This window comes from Dama dama, chromosome 13 (genome assembly GCF_033118175.1).
Source record: "Dama dama isolate Ldn47 chromosome 13, ASM3311817v1, whole genome shotgun sequence".
Lineage (NCBI taxonomy): Eukaryota > Metazoa > Chordata > Mammalia > Artiodactyla > Cervidae > Dama > Dama dama.
The window spans coordinates 30,693,410-30,718,259 of NC_083693.1; the positions used below are offsets into that span (position 1 = coordinate 30,693,410).

At 49.2% G+C, this 24,850-nt stretch overlaps 1 protein-coding gene across 3 annotated transcripts; it reads left to right on the top strand.

The window, feature by feature from the left end:
* Positions 1–3,422: 3,422 nt before the first annotated feature.
* Positions 3,423–24,807, top strand: ZSCAN2 (zinc finger and SCAN domain containing 2). Of its 3 annotated transcripts, none has more exons than XM_061158769.1 (3): positions 3,423–3,547; positions 5,226–5,737; positions 23,742–24,807. In XM_061158769.1, the coding sequence occupies exons 2-3, from the start codon at positions 5,332–5,334 to the stop codon at positions 23,831–23,833; spliced, it is 498 nt and encodes a 165-aa protein (XP_061014752.1). In that variant the 5' UTR covers positions 3,423–3,547; positions 5,226–5,331; the 3' UTR covers positions 23,834–24,807. The 3 variants fall into 3 exon arrangements, with proteins under 3 accessions (XP_061014752.1, XP_061014751.1, XP_061014753.1); XM_061158768.1 differs by lacking the exon at positions 23,742–24,807 and adding an exon at positions 13,539–16,240; XM_061158770.1 differs by lacking the exon at positions 23,742–24,807 and adding an exon at positions 9,893–10,843.
* Positions 24,808–24,850: the final 43 nt, after the last annotated feature.

Below are 24,850 nucleotides of genomic sequence, written 5' to 3' on the forward strand. Positions count from 1 at the left end.
ACTCACCTTTGTGGGGTGTATTAGTAAGGAAATCTAGAGCCAATCACCTCTCCCCTGGTACATATCTGGAGTGGCCATGTGATTTATTTATTTATTATTATTACTTTTTAATTTGGCTGTTCCGGGTCTTAGTTGTGGCATTCAGGATCTTTAGTTGTGGCATGTGAACTCTTAGTTGCAGCTTGTGAGATATCTAGTTCCCTAACCAGGGTTTGAACCTGGGCCCCCTGCACTAGGAGAGCAGACTTTTAGCCACTGGACCACGAGGGAAGTCCCAGCCATGTGATTCAGACTCAAACAACCAAATACTCTTTTCCTGGTCTTGGAACCTTGAGCGGAAGGCAGGCAAACAGATATGGCTAGAGCATCACCAGAGCTCACGGGATGGGCAGCCTGGGTTGTTTTTGCTAAGAGATTGTTGCTGTGGTTTGGGGGACTTGACTCCCTTTTCTTGGTTTCCTGACTATTTTCAAGCCTGATACTTCAGTTCCCATTTACTCTGTAAGTTCCCTTATAGTCTTTCAATAAGTCCCTTTTAAGTTAGCCAGAGTCATCCTTTGAAGCTTCTAACCAAGAGCACTCACTGTAGAACTGAGCCTCTGTCATCCCTGTGGTTTGGAGGATGGAGAAAAGGAATCACTGGGAGAAGCAACCCTGCTCACTATTCTGGACTTGTTCTGGGCTTGCTCACTGTCCAGGGTGGTCTTATGGCACTGGCGTGGGTACCAGGACCATTATGCCCCAAATTGGACTTAAGTGTGACTTGCTCTCTATCTAAATGTAGGGTAAGTTGACACTGGCCAGGACCAACTTCTCAGAGAATCAGGCATGGCACAGAGATGGCTAGGTCCTAGATTCTCCTGTGACAAGACGGTGCCAGTTTCTTGACCTCATGGGTTGTCTTGGGAGAGAAGTAGAGGGAAATGAATCCTTAGGCTCCTGGGAAGTTTCAGCTGTATCCCACCTCCCCAAACCCCTGCCCCAGCCAAACAAATATCTTCCCTTTTGTGTAAATTTCCATTCCTCGTGGAGGTGAAAAAGTGGAGATACAAGCTTTGTGAATACAATATCAAGTGCAGAATTATCATCCTCAGTCATTTTGGAGATCTTGCTTTTTTATGAGTTCTGACCACTGCAGAGGTGGCGGCTGGGAATCATGCCTGCAGGTACTTAGTGCAGATTTCTCAGGCCAGCCTGGAGTGGCGCTGTTTGCATGAGGTCACTTTGGACTAATAAGATGCTACCCTACCAGGGACAGAGCATTTAATAACTGAACCTCTCTCTGCATCTTTATACTTAAAGAGGTTAATTAGTGAAAAATGGGTGAAATTCAAATAATCTTTGGAGTGGTGCAGAGAACTTTCCAAGAGTGACATAAAACTCAGAAGCTATAAAAAGACAAGAATGATAAACTTGACAGCATAAACATGTCAAATTTCTATAAAAAAAAAAAAAAAAAAAACAGCAAAAATCGAACAGCATAATGAGAAAAACAGCAGAGACTTCTGTGACAAAGGAATCATTTTCTTAGCTAAGAGCTTTTTCCATCCAGGGATCAGAGTCTCTTATCTCTCCTGCATTGAAAGGCGGGTTCTTTAACACTAGATCCACTTGAGAAGCCCAAAGAGCTTTTACAAGTAAATTCAACTTTAAAAATGGGAAGAAGATATGAAAAATCAGTTCATAGAAAATGAGATTAAAATCACCAATAATCATGAAACATTTTTCAAACATTCATGAAATGAAAAGTAAATTTTCATGAAAATGAAATTTAAATAAAAATTAAAACAAATGTGGTCATTTGATTGTGCATGCTCCCAATAATTGCCTTGTACAAAAATATACCATTGTTCTATCACAGGCCATTAACTATTGACTAGATGGATTAATACCTCTTTTGTTACCCAAACATTATTGATCAGAGACAATTCAATATTCACTAACATAACAAATCGGTGTTAGTTTCTGCAACAATCACCTAGTCAATCATATTAGGAGTGTCTTTCTCTCTGGCCTTGTATTTCCCCCTTGAATTTCCAGGCAGTTACCCACCTGCTGTCATACATTGATAACGACAGGCATTTCTTTAAGAGCACTGTGAAATGAAATATTTCCCGCCATATCAGTGGGCAAGAAGTGTCATAGCTATCTGCGATTCTCTCTCTCCAGATGTGAATTTCTGAGCTATGCCAATAAGCAGCACCACTCCCTACATGAGGAAAGGATGTCACAGTCATCAGTGACTGTGCTGTGCTTAGTCGCTCTGTCGTGTCCAATTCTTGACCCCATGGACTGCAGCCAGCCCTCCAATATCAGCTGGGGAGCCCTAAGGGAAAATGCAGGATGCTGGCCCCAGATCGCTGAGATGCATATGAAAGAAATGCCTTCAAAATCCCAAATTCTTGCACCTTCCGATACACAGAAGAGCACTAAATTCCTTAATTTGATATCGCTTTTTCTTACTGAACAATAATCTTTGATGTGCAGACTGCCTGCTCCCTTCCTTACAAACTTGTGTATAGCCTGACTCCCTCTCCCGCCTCCTGGGAGCTATTTCTTAGGGCTGAGATATTGTCTCCCGGGCTTGGAGTCCTGAACATTCCCAACTGAACAAAACATTCTCTATTTTCAGGTTGCGACTAATTTTTTAGTGGACAGTGCCAGCCACTGAAACCCCACAAGAGAGGCCATTCTGTCACTCTCAGCCCCCCCCCAGGGCCGAGAATGACAATAAGTAAGGCTGGGATAACTATTAATACCAAGGAGACGTGGAGCCGGTGTGCTGGGGGCGGAGACTCCGACTAGGGCGGTATGATGAGGCAGGTTCCTTACAGGAGGAAACGGAGGAAAGAATGGGAGGTCCGCGACAGAAGAGGCGGGACAAAGCTCTCCCCCTGACCCAGGAACACCACGTGCGTAAACAAAGTGGTGTCCAGAAGCCCGGTGCGAGCGGGTGGGCAGGCTGTGGGAGGGCCGCCGGGCTGGGCGGGAAGGAACTTCTCCATGCGGGATTCTTTTCCTACTCAGGGGCCGCTTTGGGCTGTCGAAGGGCCTAACAAAATTATCTGCCACACAGTTTACAGCTGAAAGGGAGCCTCCATCCAACTTTCCCTTTTTATAGACCACTATTTGGAGGACACAAAGAAGTGGAGTGATCTGTCCCAGGTCACAGCTCTGGGGCCCTGACTGCCAGTCGGTGGATTTTCCCGCCTCGGTTCCTTCCGCACTGCGCAGGTTATCAAATCCCCAAACTCTGCTCCCTGGCCCGAGGTCGCAGTCGGCTAGTGGGTACTACATCTCCCACAATGCCTTCGGCCCAGCCTCGCTCCCGCCGCCAGGCTGGGTCCGTATTCACCAATGGGAAAGCAGAGTTTCCTGGGACCGTTCTCGGTGGCCAATGAGCGCGGCGAGGGGGCGGGCCTCTCCCGTCCATTGTTCTCGGTGCCCCTCGGGCTTGAGCCGCTGCGACTCCGGAGGGGCCGGACCGTGCCCGGGGGCGCTTTAGCGCGTGGAGCTACCGAGGAAGCGGCATCCGGTCTCTGGAGAGGTGAGCCCGGGGACACAGAGCTGGAGCCGCGCTGGCCCGGGGAGCAGCCCGAGGCCAGGGGATAACGGGCCTGGAGCCAGTACGGGCAGCCCTGCTGGGGGAGGGGCGTCGGGGGCTGTGTCCGTGTCCTGCGGGCCCCCGGCTGTCCGAGTTTAGCCGTCCCGTCGGGCTCTGGGAGCCGACCTGAACTCTTCTCCCTAGCGGCGAGCTCCTTGTACATCCAGCTAGGGGCGCAGGCTTTAGACTGAAAGGCACAGAGGACAACATCCCGCGCAGCTCATTTTAAAGATGGGGAAACTGAGCTTCAGAGGGGGCGTGTCTGGCCCCAGGTGGGACAACGCTTAAATTGTCTGGGAACGGTTTTCCTGCTCCCCACCCCCAAGTTAAGAATTGTGTTATAACTGTTTCTTCTAGCCATTTGGTGAATACAGTTTGAGAGCTTTAGTGTATCCACCGGCTTTTCTTTTTTCTTCTTTTTAAAAAGTTTTCCCGGGAGTGTTTCTGAGTCTTTATGCTGTAGTGATGATTTTTAAAAATAACTTCATTGCCTTTTAATCTTTGTTTTAAATAACTGCTCTCAACATTCTTGTAGAATTTCTCTCCAGGTTTTTTTTTCCTTGTGTATGTGTTCATTTTTAAAAGGAATTGGGGTCATAACTGTATCTGTGGTTTTTCTATCTTGCTGGTTTTGTTTTTATTCATTAGTTTTCATATTATGAGGATTATCTTAAATCACCAATGATTAATAATTATTGTCAACATAATTTTTAAAATATTTAAAAATACATACATCAGAGCACACAAATCTTAAATTTCATATGTATGCTCTTATGCAACCATTGCCAAATCAAGACATAAAACATATCCAGCTCCTTTGAGCCCCTTCTCAGTAATATCCCCATATCCCCAACCCTCCACCCCCCCCCCATAAGTAGCCATTATTACATCATCAGCATAGTTTTTAGTACATTTTACTATATGGATGTGCCATAATTAGCCATTCTCCTGCTGCTGGATTTTAAGGTATCAATTTTTTTTGCAATTAGAAACAATGCTACAGTTGTGTGTCCTTGCAAATATTTAGTAAATTTCTCTTTGCAAAGATGGTTATTTTAAAAAATAAATTCCTGAGGGGCCAAGGCTGGATCTAAGAATATGAACATTTTAAAACATCATGTTTTAAAATATAATAATGCAGTTGAGATATTTCCCTCCTTTCACTGAGGCTTAGAGTGCCTTGACATCTGATCCTTTGTAAATTCTTAAGACATTCCTTTCAGATTAGTAGGATGGGTGTTCTTATCTGTTTATTAGGTAGTCCGTGAGGTTATATGACTGAGTTGTATGTTAGGTCAAGGTCACTGACTCTGCAGCAAGTCTGAACTGACTTAGAGCAGGATAGCTCTGTCCTGGGTTCTTGCGAGGGCTTTGAATTTTCTCATACTCATGCTTTGGTCTTTTGGGAAGAAAAGCACTGTATTTTGTGCTCGTGATTCTTCTTCTCTTGCCACAGAGATGCTTTCAGGAATAAGCCATTTTTCCTTTAAGAGGAACAGGAAACTTCTCCTGATTTGCGGATGTAAGAATCACTTGGTGGCCTGACCTGGGCTGTTGTGAGTTAGATTGTTTTAGGACCTTTTACTTATTGATCCTAGTTCTCTCTCTCATTCTTGGCCAGACCACTTGTTGAAACTGGAGAAGGGTGCTGTCTTCTCAGGGAGCCTGCCTGGAGAAGACTGAAGGTCAAGATCAAAAGCCTGAGTGATTCCAACCCAAGGACGTGGATGATGGCCTCAGAGGGGCCGAGAGTAACTGCTCCGCAGAGCCCCGTAGTCCGCCTCCCTCGGGAGGAAGACGACCAGGTGGAGGAGGTGGCCACCATGATCCTGGAGGACGACTCCTGGGTACAGGAAGCTGTGCTGCAGGAAGACGGCCCTGAGCCCGAGCCCTTTCCCCAGGGTGCTGGCAAGGGCAGCCCCCATGAGGACGTGGCCGGAGGGCCGCAGGGGGCACTCAGCCGCCTTCGAGAGCTCTGCCGGCGCTGGCTGAGGCCAGAGATGCACACCAAGGAGCAAATGCTGACCGTGCTGCCCCGGGAAATTCAGGCCTGGCTGCAGGAGCATCGGCCCGAGAGTGGCGAGGAGGCAGTGGCTCTGGTGGAGGACTTGACCCAGACCCTTCGGGACAGTGGTGAGATGGAGAGCCTCACTGGGAGAGGGTGGGAGCTCCCCGCCGACCCCAAAATGGAGGGGTGTGGTGTTTGCAGAGGAGGAAAAGGTGGCATCCAGGACTGAGTCCCCGTCAGCCCCTGCCCTCCAGTCGGTCTGCAAGCGATCAGCACGCTGTCACCCCAAATGCCCTGGTTGTTTGCAGTGACAGTTCCAGAATCTCAGCATAAGATATTATTCTTTTAAGTAATAAGTAATTTTTAGGGCTTAGAGGACTTTTTTTTTTTTTTCCTATTTGGCTATTCTGGGTCCTCATTGCTGCTCAGGCTTTTCTGTAGTTGCAGCGAACGGGGGCTGCTCTCTCGTTGTGGTGCACGGGCTTCTCATTGCTGTGGCTTCTCTTGTTGCAGAGCATGGACTCTAGGGCACAAGAGCTTTGGTAGTTGTGGCACATGGACTTAGTTGCTCCGTAGCATGTGGAATGTTCCCAGTCAGGGATCAAACCCATATCCTCTGCATGGGCAGGGGGATTCTTTACCACTGAGCCACCAGGGAAGCCCAGGACTACCATTGGAGCTACATTTACATAGTTAGCACAGTTGTTATTTGCGTTGTAGTTGGAATGGTTGGGAAGCTGATGGAGGTGATGAGGAAGGGACTGAAGACCCTACAGACCACCTCTTGGCACTTTGACCTGGTTGTGCAATACACATCCAGATAGTTTAAGTTCCAGCAATTAGAGAAACCAAATCCTATTTTTTTTAAAGTGAGTATTTTTTATGAAATCATGATAAATGACGAGTAAGCCAGCTAATAACTAGAGACTTAGTCTCTGGTATAAAGTCATCTTGGGCTCTTAAAAGAGTAATTCCAAACTGGAGCTTTTGCAACTTAATATATTTGTCTCTAGTTTTATTATGACATTGTGGGACCCATGCATGCCATTCAACCACCCTGCCTCCTTTCTGGTCTTCAGCTGTAAACTGGGCTGCCTTGATTACCAAATGTTTACTGCAGATCTGCCTGTGCCCCTGGGCTTCCTGGGTGCTCAGTGGTAAAAAATCTGCCTGCCAATGCAGGAGACATGATCCCTGGGTCGGGAAGATCTCCTGAAGAAGGAAGTGGCAACCTGTTCCAGTATTCTTGCCTAGGAAGTCCCATGGACAGAGGAGCCTGGTGGGCTACAGTCTCAGGGGTTGCAAAAGTCAGACATGACTTAGCAACTGAACAACTGCAACCACCTGTATCCCCAGGACTGTTTCAGGACCATGCGAAACGCGGCAACCTTTGTGCTGCTGAGAGCTGCAGAGGTTCAGAGAAAGGGGTTGGAGGGGAGAGGAGAGGCAAGGTCAGCGAAGGCTTCGTGAATGATGGACCCTTGAGCAGGGGTTGAGCTGGTGGGGGGTTTGGAAAGTGTGGAGGGAGGGGGAGGGTGTGGCATTCCAGGAGCTGTGCTAAGCAGAGGCCTGGAAGAGTGGACCCGCGTGGGATCATTCGGGTGACCATTTGGGTGACCGACCATAAGGAAGACTGGCGGATTGGAGTGGAAAGTGTGGTTTTAGGAAGTGGTGGGAAGTAGGGTTTGGGGGAAGGGTGGGTGAGGCTTTGGCCTCAGCAGGTTGTAACAAGGGCCCCAGGGGCAGGGAAGGAAGCTGAGCTCAACGACAGGATGCAGGTTTTATCCTGGAGGTGGGCGAGCAGCTGGGAAGCCGCCTGGATGCTGGGTGTGCAGTGATAGGGTGGGGACAGCAAGGGAACGGGAGGAGATGGGACATGTGAGAAAGAACTCATGGTAACACCAGTCAGCACTGATGGATCCTCTTTATGGGCCAAGCAGTGTGCCTAGCATCTTATATGTAAAACTCACATAGATGTCACCAGCTTGAGAGATTGGCAGGATTATCATCACTGGGGAAGATAAGTGACTCCATTAAGATCATGCCCCCAGTATGAGGCTGAACAAGAATGCCGGCTCAGGGGTCTGAGGGTGTGACTCATGTTCTTAATCATTTCATCACAAATGAGATGCAAAGTCCTAGTTCTTGGTAGGGTATTGGAAAGAGGGACTACAGATGAGGACTGTAGGTGACTCATCTGTAGGGTCAGTAGGTGACTAGGGACTTCCATGGTGGTCCATTGTTTGAGTCTCTTTGCTTTAAATGCAGGGGCCACAGGTTCAATCCCTGGTCAGGGAACTAGATCTTACATGCCGTGAGTGAGTGATAGTTGCTCAGTCATGTCTGACTCTTTGAGACCTCATGGACTGGAGCCCACCAGGCTCCTCTGTCCATGGAATTCTCCAGGCAAGAATATTGGATTGAGTTGCCATTTCCTTCTCCTACATGCTGTGAGACATGACCAAAAAAAAATTTTTTTTAAGGCAAAGGTGACTAATTCAGAGGCATCTAGTCTGGAGGATTCGAAAGACTGGGAAGGGAAGATGGTTTGGGGGCGAAGTTGTAACAATGCCCAGAGACTTGGGAGGTGTGAATAAAGCTGTGCTTTGGAGAAGAGGGTGGTCATGGAGGTTCCACTGTGAGCCCAGGCCTGCACTGAGCACCTTATACCTCCATCTCACTAATAATCCCGTGAAGTGTGTGGGACCATTTAACAGATGAGGACATGGACATTCAGCAAAGTCCAGCTCTTTGAGAGCTGGTTCGTGGTGGAACCACGATTCAAACTCTAGTCTGTTTGCTTCCACATGTGTTTGGGGGAATCTCAGGGTTTTTTTTTTTAATATATTTATTTTTATTTATTCATTTATTTGGCTGCACTGGCTCTTAGAAGTGGCTTGCAGACTCTTACTTGGGGCGCGCGAGATCTAGTTCCCTGACCAGGGACAGAACCTGGGCCCCCTTCACTGGGAAGCCATGGAGTCTTAGCCAGTGGACCACCAGGGAAGTCCCTACCCCAGGTTTTATTTGAAGCAAAGTCCCAGATGGTCTTTGACCCTGAAAAATAACTTTTTAAATTTTACTCTTCCTGCTTAAAAAAAGCAAAAGCCTCTCATCCTTTTTAAAAACCTTGTTTACTTTACTGACGGATGTAACAAGTCTGTGATGAATGTCAGGCTCTTGAGTCAGACGCTAAAGAGAGGCCAGAGGGCTGAAGGGCTGAGGAGAAGCCCCTGGGTTATTGTGAGTTGGAGTCACAGAGCAGGGGGTCACCAGGTGTCTCTGACGCAATGACTGGCCCCCACAGTGACCGCCTTCCCCACCTGGCTTTGTTTCATCTTTCACGGGACGCCCCAGATGGAGAATGTCCAGACTGAGCAGCTTTGTCAGTGCTCTAATTTCTGCCTCTGAGGTCATCTTCATTGGTTTTTGTTTCTTCAACATGTGTTCCTGACCTGCCTGGTGATTGCTCAGAGGAACCTCTGCAGTGATCTCCATCCCTTGTTAAGCACGTCCTCAGGATAAGACCACTTGACCTCTAGTCTCTTTGTCCAGCCCGGAACCTTTGGTCACATGTTTTACCCAGCACGTTTTTAAGACCTGATTAGACCATGTTGTTTAATATTTGACTAGCAGGCACCTCTGGCTGTTCTCAGATCAAATATCTTGCATTTCGGTTGAGACTGGACCTGTGTTAATAGTTTTGGAATTTATTTCCCACAGTTCTGAAGGCTCTTAAGTCCAAGATCCAAGTGCCATCAGATCTGGTGAGAACCTGCTACCTGACTCACAAACAGATGTTTTCTTTTTTTTAACTAATTAATTAATTTGGCTGCATTGGGTCTTAGTTGCAGCACACAGGATCTTCCTTGCGGTGCACAGACTTTCTAATTGTGGCACGTGGGCTCCAGAGCACTCGGGCTTAGTAGTTATGGCTCTCTGGCTTAGTTGCCCCCCTGCATGTGGGATCCTAGGTCCCCAACCAGGGCTTGAATCTGAGTTCCCTGTGTTGCAAAGCAGGTTCTTAACTACTGGGCTACCAGGGAAGTCACTTATGTTAATAGTTTATGAACTAAAGCTCATCTCTCTTTGCGTTTCCCAAGGACATTTTTGATCTCCACGCATGCATGTTCAGTTGCTGAGTTGCGTCCAACTCTGCGACCCCATGGACCATAGCCCTCCAGACCCCTCTGTCCATGGAATTCTCCAGGCAAGAATACTGGAGTGGGTTGCCGTGAACTCCATTCCCAGCCTCATTCAGGCTCTTGCTATTTCACCAGACTCTGGCAGGAGCCTCCAGAGGGACCGTGCCTTCAGCCTCTTCCACCTGCATGGCAGCTGCTGCAGTCCTACCTGAGCGATGGGACACTTCTGCTACACATCCTCTCTAGTCCCCCAGTGTCTCCAGATCAAGCACGACCTCTTTGTTCTGCTCGCACTCATGGCCCTGTGTGGCCTGGCCCAGGTGGCCCCTGGCGGGTCCTCCCCTGATCCCCTCCCTACAGCCCTCGCTCCATTCAGATCCTGCTGTTCCTTGGACATAGCCTGTGCTTGCTAACTTTCACCTGCGCTGCTGAATCATGACTTGGAATGGCCTTGTTCCATCCCTGTGTGATGGTCATCCTCTGAGTACACAGCTTTGGACACCTGCTCCATAAAGCCGTCCTTACTTCCGGCCTCTCTTCCCCGTCCCTAGATCCACCACCTGAGAGCATCTCTGTCACCTCTGCTTGAAGTCATCGCCCCTCGAACATTCAGATTCTCCTTCTCTTTTGGCTTTGTATCATATATTGTTTTAGGATTTTTTTTTTTATGTCGATCATTTTTAAAGTCTTTATGGAACTTGTTACAATATTATTTCTGTTTTATGTTTTGAATTTTTGGCCGCAAGGCACGTGGGATCTTAGTTCCTTGACCAGGGATGGAACCCACACCCCCTGCATTGGAGGGTGAAGTCTTAACCACTAAACCATCAGGGAAATCTCTTGTTTTCTGTTTGTATCAGTCCTCATCTTATTTCTTCTAGGAGCCTATAAAATCCCCAAAGTCAAGGAACCTGTTTTCTTTTCCTTTTTTTTTTTTTAAAAACAGTACCCAGTACAGTGCCCTACACATAGTGAAGACTCATTACTGTCAGAGTGAGAAAAATGAATCTTTCCTGTGTGGAGAAAGAACTGCTGGGTCAATAAAGGAGGCAGATGGATAGCTTCATCATTCCAGGCTTATCTGCCTTTCCCTTGAGAAAGCCAAGCTAAACTTGTGTTTTAAAACATAATGGCGTCAAGCCCAAAGTTAGCAGAACATAGCCCAGGATATTCCAAAATCTCAAAAGGGAGACTGGGTAAGACCTGGGAGAATTCTCAGGCCAGGAGGCAAGTCAGGCCAGGCAGCTTAGTTCAGCCAGAGAGGACCTATGCTTTTTTTTTTTTTTTAATATTTAGGTATTTATTTGACTGTACCTGGTTTCGGTTGCAGCACACAGGATCTTTAGTTGCATGAAAACTCTTAGTTGTGGCATGTGGGATCTAGTACCCTGACGAGGGATTGAACCCAGGGCCCCTGCATTGGGAGCGTGGAGTCTTAGCCACTGGGCCACCAGGGAAACCCCGAGAGCACCCGCTCTTAGGTTTTCACTCTTGGAAGCTCTGTATTAATTCTTTGTTTATATTTAGAAAACTCAATGGGTATTATCATCTTTTATGCTGTTAACAAATATACTTTTATAATTTTATTTATTTATTTATTTAGGGCTATGCTGGGTCCTGTTGCTGTGGGTTTCCTCTAGTTGTGGTTCAAGGGCTTCTCATCGCAGTGGCTTCTCTTGTTGCAGAGCCCGGGCTCTAGGCATGTGGGCTCAATAGTTGTGGCTCCCAGGCTGTAGAGCATGGGCTCAGTAGTTGTGGTACACAAGTTGCCCCGCAGCACATGGAATTTTCCCTGGCCAGGGATCGAACCCGTGTCCCCTACATTGGGTTGGTGGACTTTTTACCACTGAGCCAGCAGGGAGCCCATACGCTCTCTGGTCATAAGAAGAGTATAGAGCAGTGTAGGGTTATAAAGGTATGTCTTCTTAAAGCCACGATTCTCAGGTTCAGAACAACATCACTTTTAATTCATTTAAATATTTGAAATGTATACAACACAGAGCTCTTGAGATGTAATGTTATTACTAAACTGTTTGGCAGTCATTCATTTAAACTGATAACAGCTCCTTGCTGTTTTTACCAGCACTTCGTCTTTCAAGCAGTCAGAGTTCAGGGGGAACAATGGCCCAAGCCACTTAGGTGCTATCGGGTTCCCACCAGGCTCACCAAGGCAGCACCCTGATGGGGAGAATCCCACTGGGGCATCAGCTGTATCAGAATTAGAGACCCACTTCTGCATTTCAAACCAGTGGCTCTGACCGTGGTATTGAGTGAGACCCAGCATTACGTCACAGTCAGGTGGGAGGGACCTTACAAGAACTGTGAGCCTAACACACACTAAAGCACCGAAGTCTGTGACCAGTGATCTCGTTGTTCACTTACAGCACATGCACGCTTATCCCCATATTGACAGCAAATTTCTCCACACTTACTCTGATACGTTTTCTAGTATGGGAGAGAAAGCAGAGGCCTCTGGCTGGGCAGGGGCACACACGTGGCCCTCTGAATTCTATGTGAGCCTAGAGCCTGGGTCAGGGTAGGAAAATGCAAGAACCATTGGTTTAGGATGAGTTGTAATTGTCTACTAACCAATAAGGGTCCTTTGGCAATTCAGTAGTATTTGGACAGTGGTCCAACCCTTTTGAAAAAACTAAAAGTGGCTCTCTGCTTCATAACTTACACCGAAATAAATTCAGATGAGTTACAGATCTATACTGTAAACCATCTGAAATCACCTATAGTAGAGTATTTTTGCCATCTTGCAGTGGGGTAGGACTTCTTAATTTTAAAACAAGTCATCAAAGCTAGATTGGACTCATGGGAACAAACAAAAGCCCTTTATATTAAAAAGATACTGTGAAGAAAGCCAGTGCAGAGACTGGGAGGAAATATTTGCAAAAAAAGCCTGAAGTGTAACAGATAAGAGTTGAAATCTTGCTCTATAAGAGCATCTACAATTCATAAAAAAAAGTCAACCCAGTGGAATAAAAGGTAAAAGATAATGACCTGGCAATTTAGAAATGAATGAAAATGAATTATATCCATAAGAAAAGATGTTCAGCTTTACAGATTACTAGGGAAATACCCATTAAATCGAGATGCTATTCTGTAGCCTGTGAGACCATCAGAAATTGAATAGTAGGACTTCCCTGGTGGCCCAGTGGTTACAACTTCGCCTTCCAATGAGTGGGGTGCGGGTTTGATCCCTGGTCTGGGAACTGAGATATTCCACATGCATTAAGGGCAAAAGGCCAAAATATACAATAGAAGCAATATCATAACACATTCAATAAAGATGTCAAAAAAAAAACACCAAAAACCTTAAAAAATTGAATCATGTTTAGAATTCTCTGCCTTTTTGAGCATTGACCTCCTTTAAAACTGATTCCAGAATTCTTCTAGTAACTAATATGTGTTATTTATGTGTTGTTTTTTTTTTTTTTTTTTTTTGGCGATGCTGGGTCTTCATTGCTTTGCAGGCTTTTTCTCTAGTTGCTGCGAGTGGGGGCTCCTGTCTGGTTGTGGTGCGTGGGCTTCTCACTGCAGGGGCTTCTCTTGATGCAGAGCACAGGTTCTCGAGCTCAAGAGCTTCAGCAGTTGCAGCCCTCGGGGCTCTGGAGTTGTGGCATCTTCCTGGATCCGGGATTGAACCTGTGTCTGCCACATTGGCAGAGGATTTCTTCACCGCTGAGCCACCAGGGAAGCCCCTCCCCTTTGATTTTCTTTTCTCATCATTACAGGAAATTGAGTACAAATTGCACATTTTCCCTCATTGTTTCAGATTTTGAGATCCAGAGTGAAAATGGGGAGAGCTCTAACCAGGACATGTTCGAGGACGTCGAGTCCCATGAGATGTTCTCAGACGTGCCGGATGGGGAAGGCATCCCGCAGTCCGACTGGGAAAGTGACGTGGAGAGAGACTGCAACCCCCAGGGGCCCCGAAGAAACACCCCCAGGAAGGACCGCGGGGTGGTGCCCGCCCCGGGCAGGGAAGCTGGCCAGCTCATCGGCCTCCAGGGCACCTACCTGGGCGAGAAGCCCTACGAGTGTCCCCAGTGCGGGAAAACCTTCAGCCGGAAGTCCCACCTCATCACCCACGAGCGGACCCACACGGGCGAGAAATCCTACAAATGCGACGAGTGCGGCAAGAGCTTCAGTGACGGCTCCAACTTCAGCAGGCACCAGACCACGCACACCGGGGAGAAGCCCTACAAGTGCCGGGACTGCGGCAAAAGCTTCAGCCGGAGCGCCAACCTCATCACCCACCAGCGGATCCACACGGGCGAGAAGCCCTTCCGCTGCGCCGAGTGCGGCAAGAGCTTCAGCCGGAGCCCCAACCTCATCGCGCACCAGCGGACCCACACGGGCGAGAAGCCCTACTCGTGCCCCGAGTGCGGCAAGAGCTTCGGCAACCGGTCCAGCCTGAACACGCACCAGGGCATCCACACGGGCGAGAAGCCCTACGAGTGCAAGGAGTGCGGCGAGAGCTTCAGCTACAACTCCAACCTCATCAGGCACCAGCGGATCCACACGGGCGAGAAGCCCTACAAGTGTCCCGACTGCGGCCAGAGGTTCAGCCAGAGCTCGGCCCTCATCACCCACCGGAGGACCCACACGGGCGAGAAGCCCTACCAGTGCGGCGAGTGCGGCAAGAGCTTCAGCCGCAGCTCCAACCTGGCCACGCACCGCCGGACCCACCTGGTGGAGAAGCCCTACAAGTGTGGGGAGTGCGGCAAAAGCTTCAGCCAGAGCTCCAGCCTCATCGCCCACCAGGGCACGCACACGGGCGAGAAGCCCTATGAGTGCCGGACGTGCGGGGAGAGCTTCAGCTGGAGCTCCAACCTCCTGAAGCACCAGCGGATCCACACGGGCGAGAAGCCCTACAAGTGCGGGGAGTGCGGGAAGGGCTTCAGCCAGCGCTCCCAGCTGGTGGTGCACCAGCGGACCCACACGGGCGAGAAGCCCTACAAGTGCCTCATGTGCGGCAAGAGCTTCAGCCGGGGCTCCATCCTGGTCATGCACCAGAGGGCCCACCGCGGGGACAAGCCGTACCGCTGCCCCGAGTGCGGCAAGGGCTTCAGCTGGAACTCGGTGCTTATCATCCACCAGCGGATCCACACGGGCGAGAAGCCCTACAAGTGCCCCGACTGCGGCAAGGGCTTCAGCAACAGTTCCAACTTCATCACCCATCAGCGAACTCACCTGAAGGAGAAGCTCTACTGAAAGGGCAGAGAGGGAGGGAGCGTGAGGGTCGGGGGGCCCGGAGAGGAACCGGCCACCCTGCCCCCACGCAGGGATGTGTCTTTAGAGGAGCCATTCCTCCTGAAGGCATATTGCCAGGATCTTAACCCCTGCTCACCCTCACTCCTGGGATCCTGTCACATTGGCAGTCAGAGTCAGACCCTGAGAACCGAGCTTAGGAATGGAAGCTCAGAAAGCTTGGTCCTTTTCCTGTGACACTTCTCCACTCGGTTGGCTCCATCTCTCCTGATCCTCTGTGCCTCAGTTTCCCCTTTGATAGAACAGGAGGGATAGTTCTCTGTGTGCAATGGAAGCCAGCGTTGCCCTCATTTCAGAGAGAGGCCCCAGACCTGGTCCTTCTGCTGCCACTGTTGGGCTAAGGTCCCTTCACCCAAGCTGCGAGCATCCCAGGCCCCCTGCCTTGGCAGAACTGGCTCTTCCTGCCCCTGGGTCCTGGGTTTGGATTTCGGGTCAAGCGGAGGGGCTTCTCCTGTTCTGAGTCATCCGCATGAAGGTAAAGTCCTTTCCTAGTTCTAGAAAGTATCAGGAACACGGAAACACGGGGGTGTCTGGCCCGGAACCTTTCCATTGATAGGAGGTTGCCCAGGGCCTGCCAGGGAAGGCATAAACAGAGAAGTGATGTGTTTACTTTTGTCTCTGCTCACTGTCCTGGGGTAAGTTGGCTGTGGGAGTTGGGGACGCACTTACTCTTGCAGGGTTTCGGTTTTTGAGTGTGAGGTGTCATCAAAGCCCCCAGCTGCCTCCCCCTGGTGGATGGTATTTCTCTCATTCAGGGTGATCGTCCTGCACTCTGCTTGCAGGGTGGCCTCGCATCTTTACCCGCCAGATCCGCGGCCCCGTAATTGTCACCCTGTGCGCTCGTCGTTTCTGTCTTACGTACACAGATCCAGAATTCCGTCTGGTAGCGTTTGTGTACAAAGAGCATTCTTTTTAAGGTGGTGTTCATTTTGAAGCCACATCGTCTGTCGCCTGGAGAGATCTGGGCTTGAATCAAGATACAGTGTCTCCCTTAATCTTGAGACGCTCCCAGGGCTTTGTTCTCGGCCGTGAAACAGTGAAGACAGGATGATAGCAGGTGAAGGGGTTTTTTAGGAGGGAAGAGGATGGTAAAAACAGGCTTTTCTCTCCTACGCATGGGGTCTGCACTCAGAATGCACCTTGGTTTTTACAGGGTGGCTGCTCCAAATCGCCTAATAAAGTCGAGTCCCATTCTTTTCCCAAGTCTGTCTTTTTACATGTGTTAAAAACCCAAGCTTGACTGTTGGCAAACCCATGTCTCACTTCCCCACTCCCTCCACCTGCTCACCACCTGCCTCAGGCCAGAAGTGGTCCAAGACCTTTAGAGGGAAAAAGGTCACTTGCTTCAAAGGGCACAGCTTTAAGGCAAACCTGGTCCCATGTGTTCGACCAGCGCACACACCTCTCCACTTGCCCTTTGCCAGCGCTGCATCCAGCCTGTCAGCTGACGCCTGGAGCCCCAGCTTTGGCTCCTGTGCCAGATGGTCTCCCCAGGAGGTATCCTCTCCATCCAGAATCGACTAAGTAAGACACAGGAAGCTCTAGGCAGCAGCAGCTGTTACACCAAACCACTAGGCTGTGAGATCCCCATCGCTGACTGCATTCCTTCACTTACTGAGAAAGCGTGTACTGAGGGCGTGTGTACCATCGCCGTGCTGGGTGCTGGGGAAAGGCTGTGAACAAGAAGTTCTGTCACGCATCGTCATGCCGCTTTACTGGAGCAAAGATTCCCATCTGTCTGGGAAAAGACAAGATCTGCCCTGCCTTTAAGGGAGAGGGGCCAAGAGGGTTTCCTCGGTGACGCCCTGGAATTTGGGTTGTAGAAGATGGTGGCTCTCTTTAAGTCTCACCTTGAGAAAACAATGGATACTAAGCTTTTTAAACTTTTCTAAGTAAATTTCCTTCTTTATTCCTCCCTACCTGGTAGAGAGACAAAATATCCTGGGAATAAAAAGCAAATGAGATTAGCTAGAATTGCAGAATCAATCAGGCAGGAACCAGGTTGGGAAAATGACAGATGGTGGTTTTTTAGAAAGGTTGAGAGCCCCTGGCTTCCTGTCCTGCTTGCAGCTAAAGGGGGTCTGCAGAGGGGTCTGTGTGGCAGGAATGTTGGATGGAAGGACACAGCTTGTTCCCCTGAAAAACATCAAGAAGCCCCTACCCCCTGGGCAGATCTACCTCTGCCAGACGTGTTTCTGTAACAGGCTGTCTCCTCTTCAAGGTACATATATTTAGGGACCAAGTTTTTTGTTACCAGTTTGTTTCTAAGTTCATGAGAACAGCCTTGGGACAATTAAAAACCTACAATAAATGGTTTATTTGCTTTGCCCTCAGTGTGGCCCCACAATGACCACCCTCTACCCTCTGGCCCATGTCAGCCCCCAGGCCTCTGCTCACCTCTGAGAACCTCGAACCTGCCTCTGCCTGGTGTGGCCTCCTTCAGCGTCCCGCCCCCAAACCAGCTACCTTCTCTGAACCTCGCCCCTTCCTCACCTCAGGGCTCAGCCTTGAGATGCACTTTTGGTTTAACAGTTCTCTCTGTCCACCTGCCGCTCGCCTCCACCCCCACGCAGAGCTCAGGACCTTGCTCTTCTGCGGTTTTCTCCCTCGATTTCTAGTCTGTCCCTCTCTACTGGCTTCTTCCTGCAACTTACCTCTAGTGTTCCTAGAGCCTCAGACTCGCAAGTTCAGAGCTCACGGCCCCACCTGCCTCCCTTGATGTCCTGTGACCAGCGTGCTGGTGACAGGTGAATTTCCTTTTTGTGAGTAGCACCGCCATCCACTAGGTCTTACCCAACTCGGAAACCTGGGAGTCACCCAAGACTTCCTCCTTCCAATCCCTTAGAGCCATTTGGGAACCAGGCCCTACAAAATTCTTAGCCATTTGGGAATACAAGCGCCCATGGAGTGATGAGAGCTGGACTGACCTGGCTCTGGGCACACTTGTGCCACTAACCACACACCCTCACTCTTATTATTAGAGATTTTACAATTTGAGGCAGGTCATCATGAGACCTCTTGTTTTCCATGGACTTCTACTTCCCTGTGAGTTGCATTTCTGGCTTGCAGTAACCCATGATAGCTGAGAGTTGCACAGTCTATGGCAAGGTTACTCTGCACAGGCAGCATGCTAATCAGCTCTACATGCAGGTCTGAATCCTGACAACCACCCTGTGAGGTAGTAAATTATCCCCACTTTACAGATGAGGACCTGGAGACCCAGAGGAGAGATTCGGTCTGTAACTTGCCCAGCTTCTGCTGCTGCTAAGTCGCTTCAGTCATGTCCGACTCTGTGCGACCCCATCCCTGGGATTCTCCAGGCAAGAACACTGGAGTGGGTTGCCATTTCCTTCTCTGATGCATGAAAGTGAAAAGTGAAAGTGAAGTTGCTCAGTCCTGACTCTTGGCGACTCCATGGACTGCAGCCTACCAGGCTCCTCCGTCCATGGGATTTTCCAGGCAAGAGTACTGGAGTCGGGTGCCATTGCCTTCTCCAAACTTGCCCAGCACCTGTCGCTTAACCACTCTACTCCTGATGTCAATTAACCCCACTGCATTAAAAAAAAAAATTTTTTTTTTGCCATGCCACATGGCAGGTGGTATCTTAGTTCCCCAACCAAGGATTGAACCAGAGCCCCCGCCTTGTAAGCATAGTCTTAACCACGGGACCACCAGAGAAGTCCCCCCACTGCATTATTAAAGCCAAAAGAAATCCCACAGGAACAAATGGAAAGAACAAGGAAACATTAAAATCGGCATATTGGCTACTCGTTCCAGTCTTCTCCCCTAGTGTCAAGGTGATCCACTGTTGTAACTGACCCTTTCTTGCCCATCACTGGGGGTCACTCTCCTCAACTCTTTATCCCTAATGGGAGGTCTGTCTCATAACCAGAGAGTTGGGTGGGGGCCCCATGTGCTGGGCTTGCCCCCTCTCACAGTCTCTCAAAGACAGACCTGGAGTTTTTTTCAAATGTAGGGCCATTATAACCTCCCTGTTGCCTGACCTTGTGAAGCTATTTCAAATCTCTGGATAGATATTAAAGTCTTTGCTTTCTCTCGCCCTCTTGGTAACATAGCACATGGCCATAGAGGAAGTGGTAGTAGAATTGCATGGTTGATGCTCAGATTTTGAGATAAAAGATTTCAGAGCCTAGTGGGGAGCAGGGAGCCACAGCCTTTGGGCATCTAAGCCCACAAGCCCTAACTAGAGGCCTACACATGCAACTACCGAGACAAGAAGCCCTTGTGCAGCAACTAGAGTGTCGCACAATACCAAGTGCCACCACGAAGACCCAGATTAAAATTTAAATTAATTTTTAAGGTTATTTAAAAAAAGAACAGGTAAAAGCAGAGATGCTCTAATGACTGGATGGTGGGAACCAAAGCTCTCTCCTGGGCTGGGTCTTGGCCCCTCTTTCCTGGTCCCTGAGGCAGTTCTGTGGAACTTCTAGGCTAGGCTGGTTGGAAAGCTAGGTGTGTGTGCACCCTGAAAGAGCTGGGCTGAGTTTTCCATGTTAGGCCTCTTGGAACTCTTGTTCTTAAGATCCAAGAGGCTAGAAGAAATCTCCATGACCCAGACTTGCAGCTGGATTTAGGGCTCTACAGATAGAGCCCCTCTTGTCCTATACCCCACCACAGGCTGTCCCTCCTAGGGGGAATCATATCTTCACCCACCTTCCATTGAATTTAAGACCCTTTATGTGTTAAACAGGGAGTGAGACATACTACACAAAATTTGTTGTCAGAACCAAATCAGATAAAATATGCTGAGAGGGACTTCCCTGGTGGCTCAGTGGTTAAGACTCTATGCTTCCAATGCAGAGAGCACCGGTTCGATCCCTGGTTAGGGAACTAAGATCCCATATGCCATGCAAAGCGGCCAGAAATAACAAAGGTATAAAGTATAATTTCCCCACCCTCTTCCCTGAGGGTGCACTTTCTTTCCTCCTGGGCTCTCCCAGCTGCTCTCTAGTACTTCCTTCCAGTCATTTACTTTGAAAGCTACTCCATTTAGCACTTAATCTTATCGCTTTGAAGTTCCTTGGGTTGTTCACCATTCCACTTTAGAAAGTGCACCCTCTGCCAGTTTGCATTCAAGAGGAGGAAGTGTTTTTCTTGGCCCAAAGTATATGCTCTACAATGGTCTGTTAAATGAATAAGCGTCAATGATAGTCATCTTGAATCACCCAGGACTGGGCACTGGGGAAATGAGGGCCATGGGCCGAGAGGAGCAAAGGGGAGGATAGTAGTGAAGCGTTACTACAGTGGGCAGCCAGAAAAGCTCTTTGTTTAAATGGCAAAACATCTGAATTGGGGTCTCAGCGCCACCCTGAGAACTGGGTCCAAGCTGCCAGGGTTTATTCACCTGTATAATAGGATTAAATAGGGATTAACAGGGATAAACACCCGCTTTCAGCTGTAAGGGAAATGCTTTGCCAAGGTCCCTCTGTTTCAGTAAATCCCCCCCCTCCCCCAGGCGGAGTAAGGCGAGAAGCCGCCACCTCCCCAAATTCCCACGGGGGTGGGAGAAGCGAGGCAGGACTGCAACCTCTCAACTTGCGTGGACTACAGCTGTGGCTCAGCAACCCCGAATCTCCGTGTAGGAAAGTCCCACTCGTCATCGATGATTCGCAGCGATAAACGGCGCCCAAGCCACTCCGAAAGATCATTGGTTAATGCTGCTGTCAGTCGGCAGACGCTGGCGGAGGCCTATGGGAAATGTAGTTTAGCCAGCCCGAGTCCTTCGGAAGTTTGCATTTCCGCTTCCGGCGTTTAGTCGCTGTCCGAAAGTGGTAACTTGAGGTCCTTGCTCGGGGTGGGAATGTCGTGTAGGGACTGTGCGTGGCCAAAGAGAAGGTGCCGCGGAGTCAGGCCCCCGGTGGTGGTCGCAGGGCCTCGACGGACAGGAGCGGGTCTCACCTCAGGTCTGAGCCGCTCACACGGGCTGGGCGTGACCAGGCAGGCGAAGACCCGGAGTCCGACAGCTTCGGTCTGGAACCCGGGGGAGGATGCGCCCCTCATGCTGGCGGCGCCCTCCTTCTCGCTGTCCACCAGGCCCGGCGGGGACGACTCTGGTTCCGTAGCCAACGAGGCAGCTCCGTCCGCAGAGCCTGCGTTTACCCCATAGAGCTTCCAGAGAAGGTCGCCCGCGGAGCAGGGTAGCTTTCCGGTGAAAGTCACGCTCTTGAGGGTCAGACACCCCGTCCACCGTCACCGGACTGCCCATCTCCAGCCAGCTTTGTGTCCCCCGGCAAGGTCCCGGCGGTCTCTGAGCCACGACTGCTTCAGCTTTGAGGGGGTGGAAGCCTGAGTATCTCAACTTTCTTTCCAACTGTAACATCTTTTGAGTCTGTGATCACATTATCCTTGCTCTCACATCTTGCAACCTTAATAACCAGGGTAATTCTCCTTGTTTGGGAGAGTTATGATGCCGGGACTGAGGAATCCCCAGAGGGCGCCCCCCACCCCTCCAAATCTGAGAACCCAGCCTGTGGGAAGGACAGCTGAGGGTTGGAACTATTGAACCTCCAAAGCTTAGAGCAGGCTCCATTCAGGCGCTGCTCTCCAAGGTGCTGCCACCTTGGGTGCCCGTCTGGCTCGTGGACCGCACATACTTGGCAACACTTTGAAGACCAGTGGCTTGGGAGAGCGGGCAGTTTTTCGTTCCTATTTTATCCATCCGCCCATTCTCATTCTTCAGTGTGGATAACTGGCATTTCCTTGGTGTAAATTGCTATGCAAAAACAGCTTCACACTCCCCTTCTTTCCAACCAGACCAGCCCTTGACCCCTCCTGTCAAACTTCTGGAGCTTCCTCCCCAGAGGGGAAGCCAGTGACAGAAGGCCAGACTCCACGGGGCATCAGGCTATGGCACAGGCAGGGGTGGGGGTGTGGGGAGGAACAGGAAGACTATTTTCATCACCTCAGTCTTACTGGGCTAACCTTGTGGTTTTCACTAGAATTCACTTTGTAATGTATGTCTCTGGCTCTAGAATTTCAACTTCTGCTTCTTCCTATCTGAAGGTGGCTTCTCAGGGAAGTGAAGGAAGAGGTTTGAAGTTCAGAGCAGAGCTGCAGGGTTTCTCTCTGATCTGAACAATGGCTGTAGCTGTGGACGAACAAATCCACACTCCTTAAGTACAAGAAGGGCTTCGAATAGTGAAGCTGGAAGAAGATTCCCACAGGGAGCAGGAAATTTTCCTTCAAGCAAATGTCCCTGGACCAGAGACCTCCTGCCAGTGCTTTTGGCATTTCTGCTATTGAGAACCAGCAGGACTCCAGGAGTCCCTCATCCAACTCTGGAAGCTTGGTTATCAGTGGTTGAGACCAGAGAGGTAGTCGAAAGAGCAGTTCCTACAGTCGCTAGTCCTGGAACCATTCCTGGCTGTCCTTCCCCAGGAGATCCAGATCTGGGTTAGACAGAAGCATCCAGAGAGCAGACTGGAGGCAGTGGCCCTGGTGGAAGATTTGCAAAGAGAACCTGGAAGACAGCAGCTGCAGGTGAGATACGGGAACTTAGTTCTGAGTAAAGTAGAGGAACGTGAGAGCGCCACCTTCGGTTGCCAGCAGTATATGGATGATGTGTAGACTTTTCTCTTGGTATCAATGTGGAATTTGCTCATTACAGCTTCCCTTCCATTTTCAGACTGACTCTTCTTTTCTTTTTCCTTAAACAATTTTAAATTAATTAATTAACTTGGCTGTCCTGGCTCTTAGTTGTGGCATGCAGACTCTCAGTTGCGGCATGTGGGCTCTAGTTCCCCAACCAAGGGTCGAACCCCAGGCCTCTTGCATTGGGAGCATGGCATCTTAGCACTGGACCACTGGGGAAGTCCCTTCCACTTTTCAGACCAACTCTTCAGATAATGCACAATATTGGGTACTCTTGTGTTGGTCCCTGCCGTTAAATAAAAAAATTGCTTAAAATAGAGTGAGCACCTCTCTGATACAGGAGCATGCATAAGCTATTTTCTCTTTGCAGAATAGCTCTCATTCAGCAGGAGCCAGCCTGAAGCAAGGGGCTTCACCAGGCTTTACTAACTTCATTGAACCTTTGGGTCCTGTTGCAAAATAGCTTTTTTGTTGCTGGCCATCTCTGTGTTGTCAGTTTTGCCTAGAAGTGAGCAGAAGCAGCCCCAGGAGAGCTGGAAGGACAGACTGCAGTGGGTCTGGGTTCCAGATATTATCTCTCTGGTGTCTTCCACACCCACCCTCCTCACTGCCTCTGCAGTGATCTGCATAAGACTGAGCTCCCCCTCTGTTTTTTAAGATTTTAAAAAATGCATTTATTTTTGTTTGCACTGGGTCTTTGTTGCTGTGTGCAGTCTTCCTCTTTTTGCAGAGCGTGGGCTCTAGGTACAGGGGCTCGGTAGTTGCGGCTCTTGGGCTCTAGAGTGCTGGCTCAGTAGTTTTGGCACATGTGCTTAGTTTCTATGTGGCGTATGGAATCCTCCCAGACCAGGGATCAAGCCCGTGTCCCCTTCATTGACATGAATTCTTAACCACAAGACCACCAGGGAAGCCCTCCCGCTTCTTTGCTTCTTTATGGCTTGGGATGATTTTTTAGTGCCTACAGAATTTTGACCTTCTCCAGTCCTTAACAGGGATTCAGAGAAGGAATCCTCAGGATCAGTACTGGGTTCCCTAAACATCCATCTGAAGCAAACACATCTGTTTGCAAAAACAGAACATGTTTCTGTTCCAGGTCATGGTGATGATGTCACAGCCAGATCAGAAGACCAAATGAATCGCAGCCACAAAGTAGAACTGGGAGCCTCCCACAAGAGCGAGCAGTAAGCAGCAGCAGTGGGAGGGAGTGAGGGAGAAGGGACCCTTCGTGGGTGGGTGTGAAACCTCCTCTGATTATAGGAAGTGGGATAAAAGGGTACAGCTCCTTTCCCTGGGAGGGTGTGGCATATAACTGAAGCTGAGCACAGGAATCTGTGGGATCCTCAATAGGCACTTCCAAAGGGAAGAAGCACCTTGGTTGGCAGGTTTTGTAAAACTCCACAGCAAAGCCTGTGACACTGCTCCTTACATGAGTGAGACATCATTGGTCCCAGCAGGTAAGGTGTGGGCACCGATTTTAGGCCTGGTTGGTAGGAAAGGCAGAAGGTAGGGTTAAACTATTGTGGACTAATTCGCAAAACAGGTACATGTCCCAGACCAATTCAGATGATTCCCATGTGCTGTCAAAACTGAAGAATAGGGACTTCCCTGGTGGTCCAGTGGCTAACTCTCTGTGTTCCCAATGCAGGGAGCCCGTGTTCAATCCCTGGTCAGAGAACTAGATCCCACCAGTTGCAACTAAGAGTTAGCATGCTGCAACTATGATCTGGCATAGCCAAATAAATAAATAAAAATAAATATTTAAAAAATGTCATCAGCCTGCAAAATATTGCCCAAACCTCCTTTCTTGTTTAAGATAGGCCACAGCTGAGGTATTAAAGGCACTGTTTTCCTTGACACTAAGATTGATAGTTTGTCTTAAAAGTAATAGTCACTTCCTTCTTTCTGTATCTAGATCTTGCCCTCATGATAATTCTTTAACATCTGGTGGTAGTGGTAAAGAAACTGCCTGCCAGTGCAGGAGACTTAAAGAGACACAGGTTCGATCCCTGGGTCGGGAAGATCCCCTAGAGAAGGGCATGGCAACCCACTCCAGTATTCTTGCCTGAAGAAATCCATGGACAGAGGAGCCTGGAGGCTACAGTCCCTGGGGTCACAAAGAGACAGACACAACTGAGCAACTAACACAACACCACAATACCTCTTAGTTCTGTAAAAGAATTCACAAAACCTGTTTACATTTAT

Excerpts from the sequence above, each read along its gene's own strand:
- ZSCAN2 (XM_061158768.1), top strand. The coding sequence starts at position 5,332 with ATGATGGCCTCAGAGGGGCCGAGAGTAACTGCTCCGCAGAGCCCCGTA. Across the intron at positions 5,738-13,538 it reads CCAGACCCTTCGGGACAGTG|ATTTTGAGATCCAGAGTGAA; the intron begins GTGAGATGGAGA and ends TCATTGTTTCAG.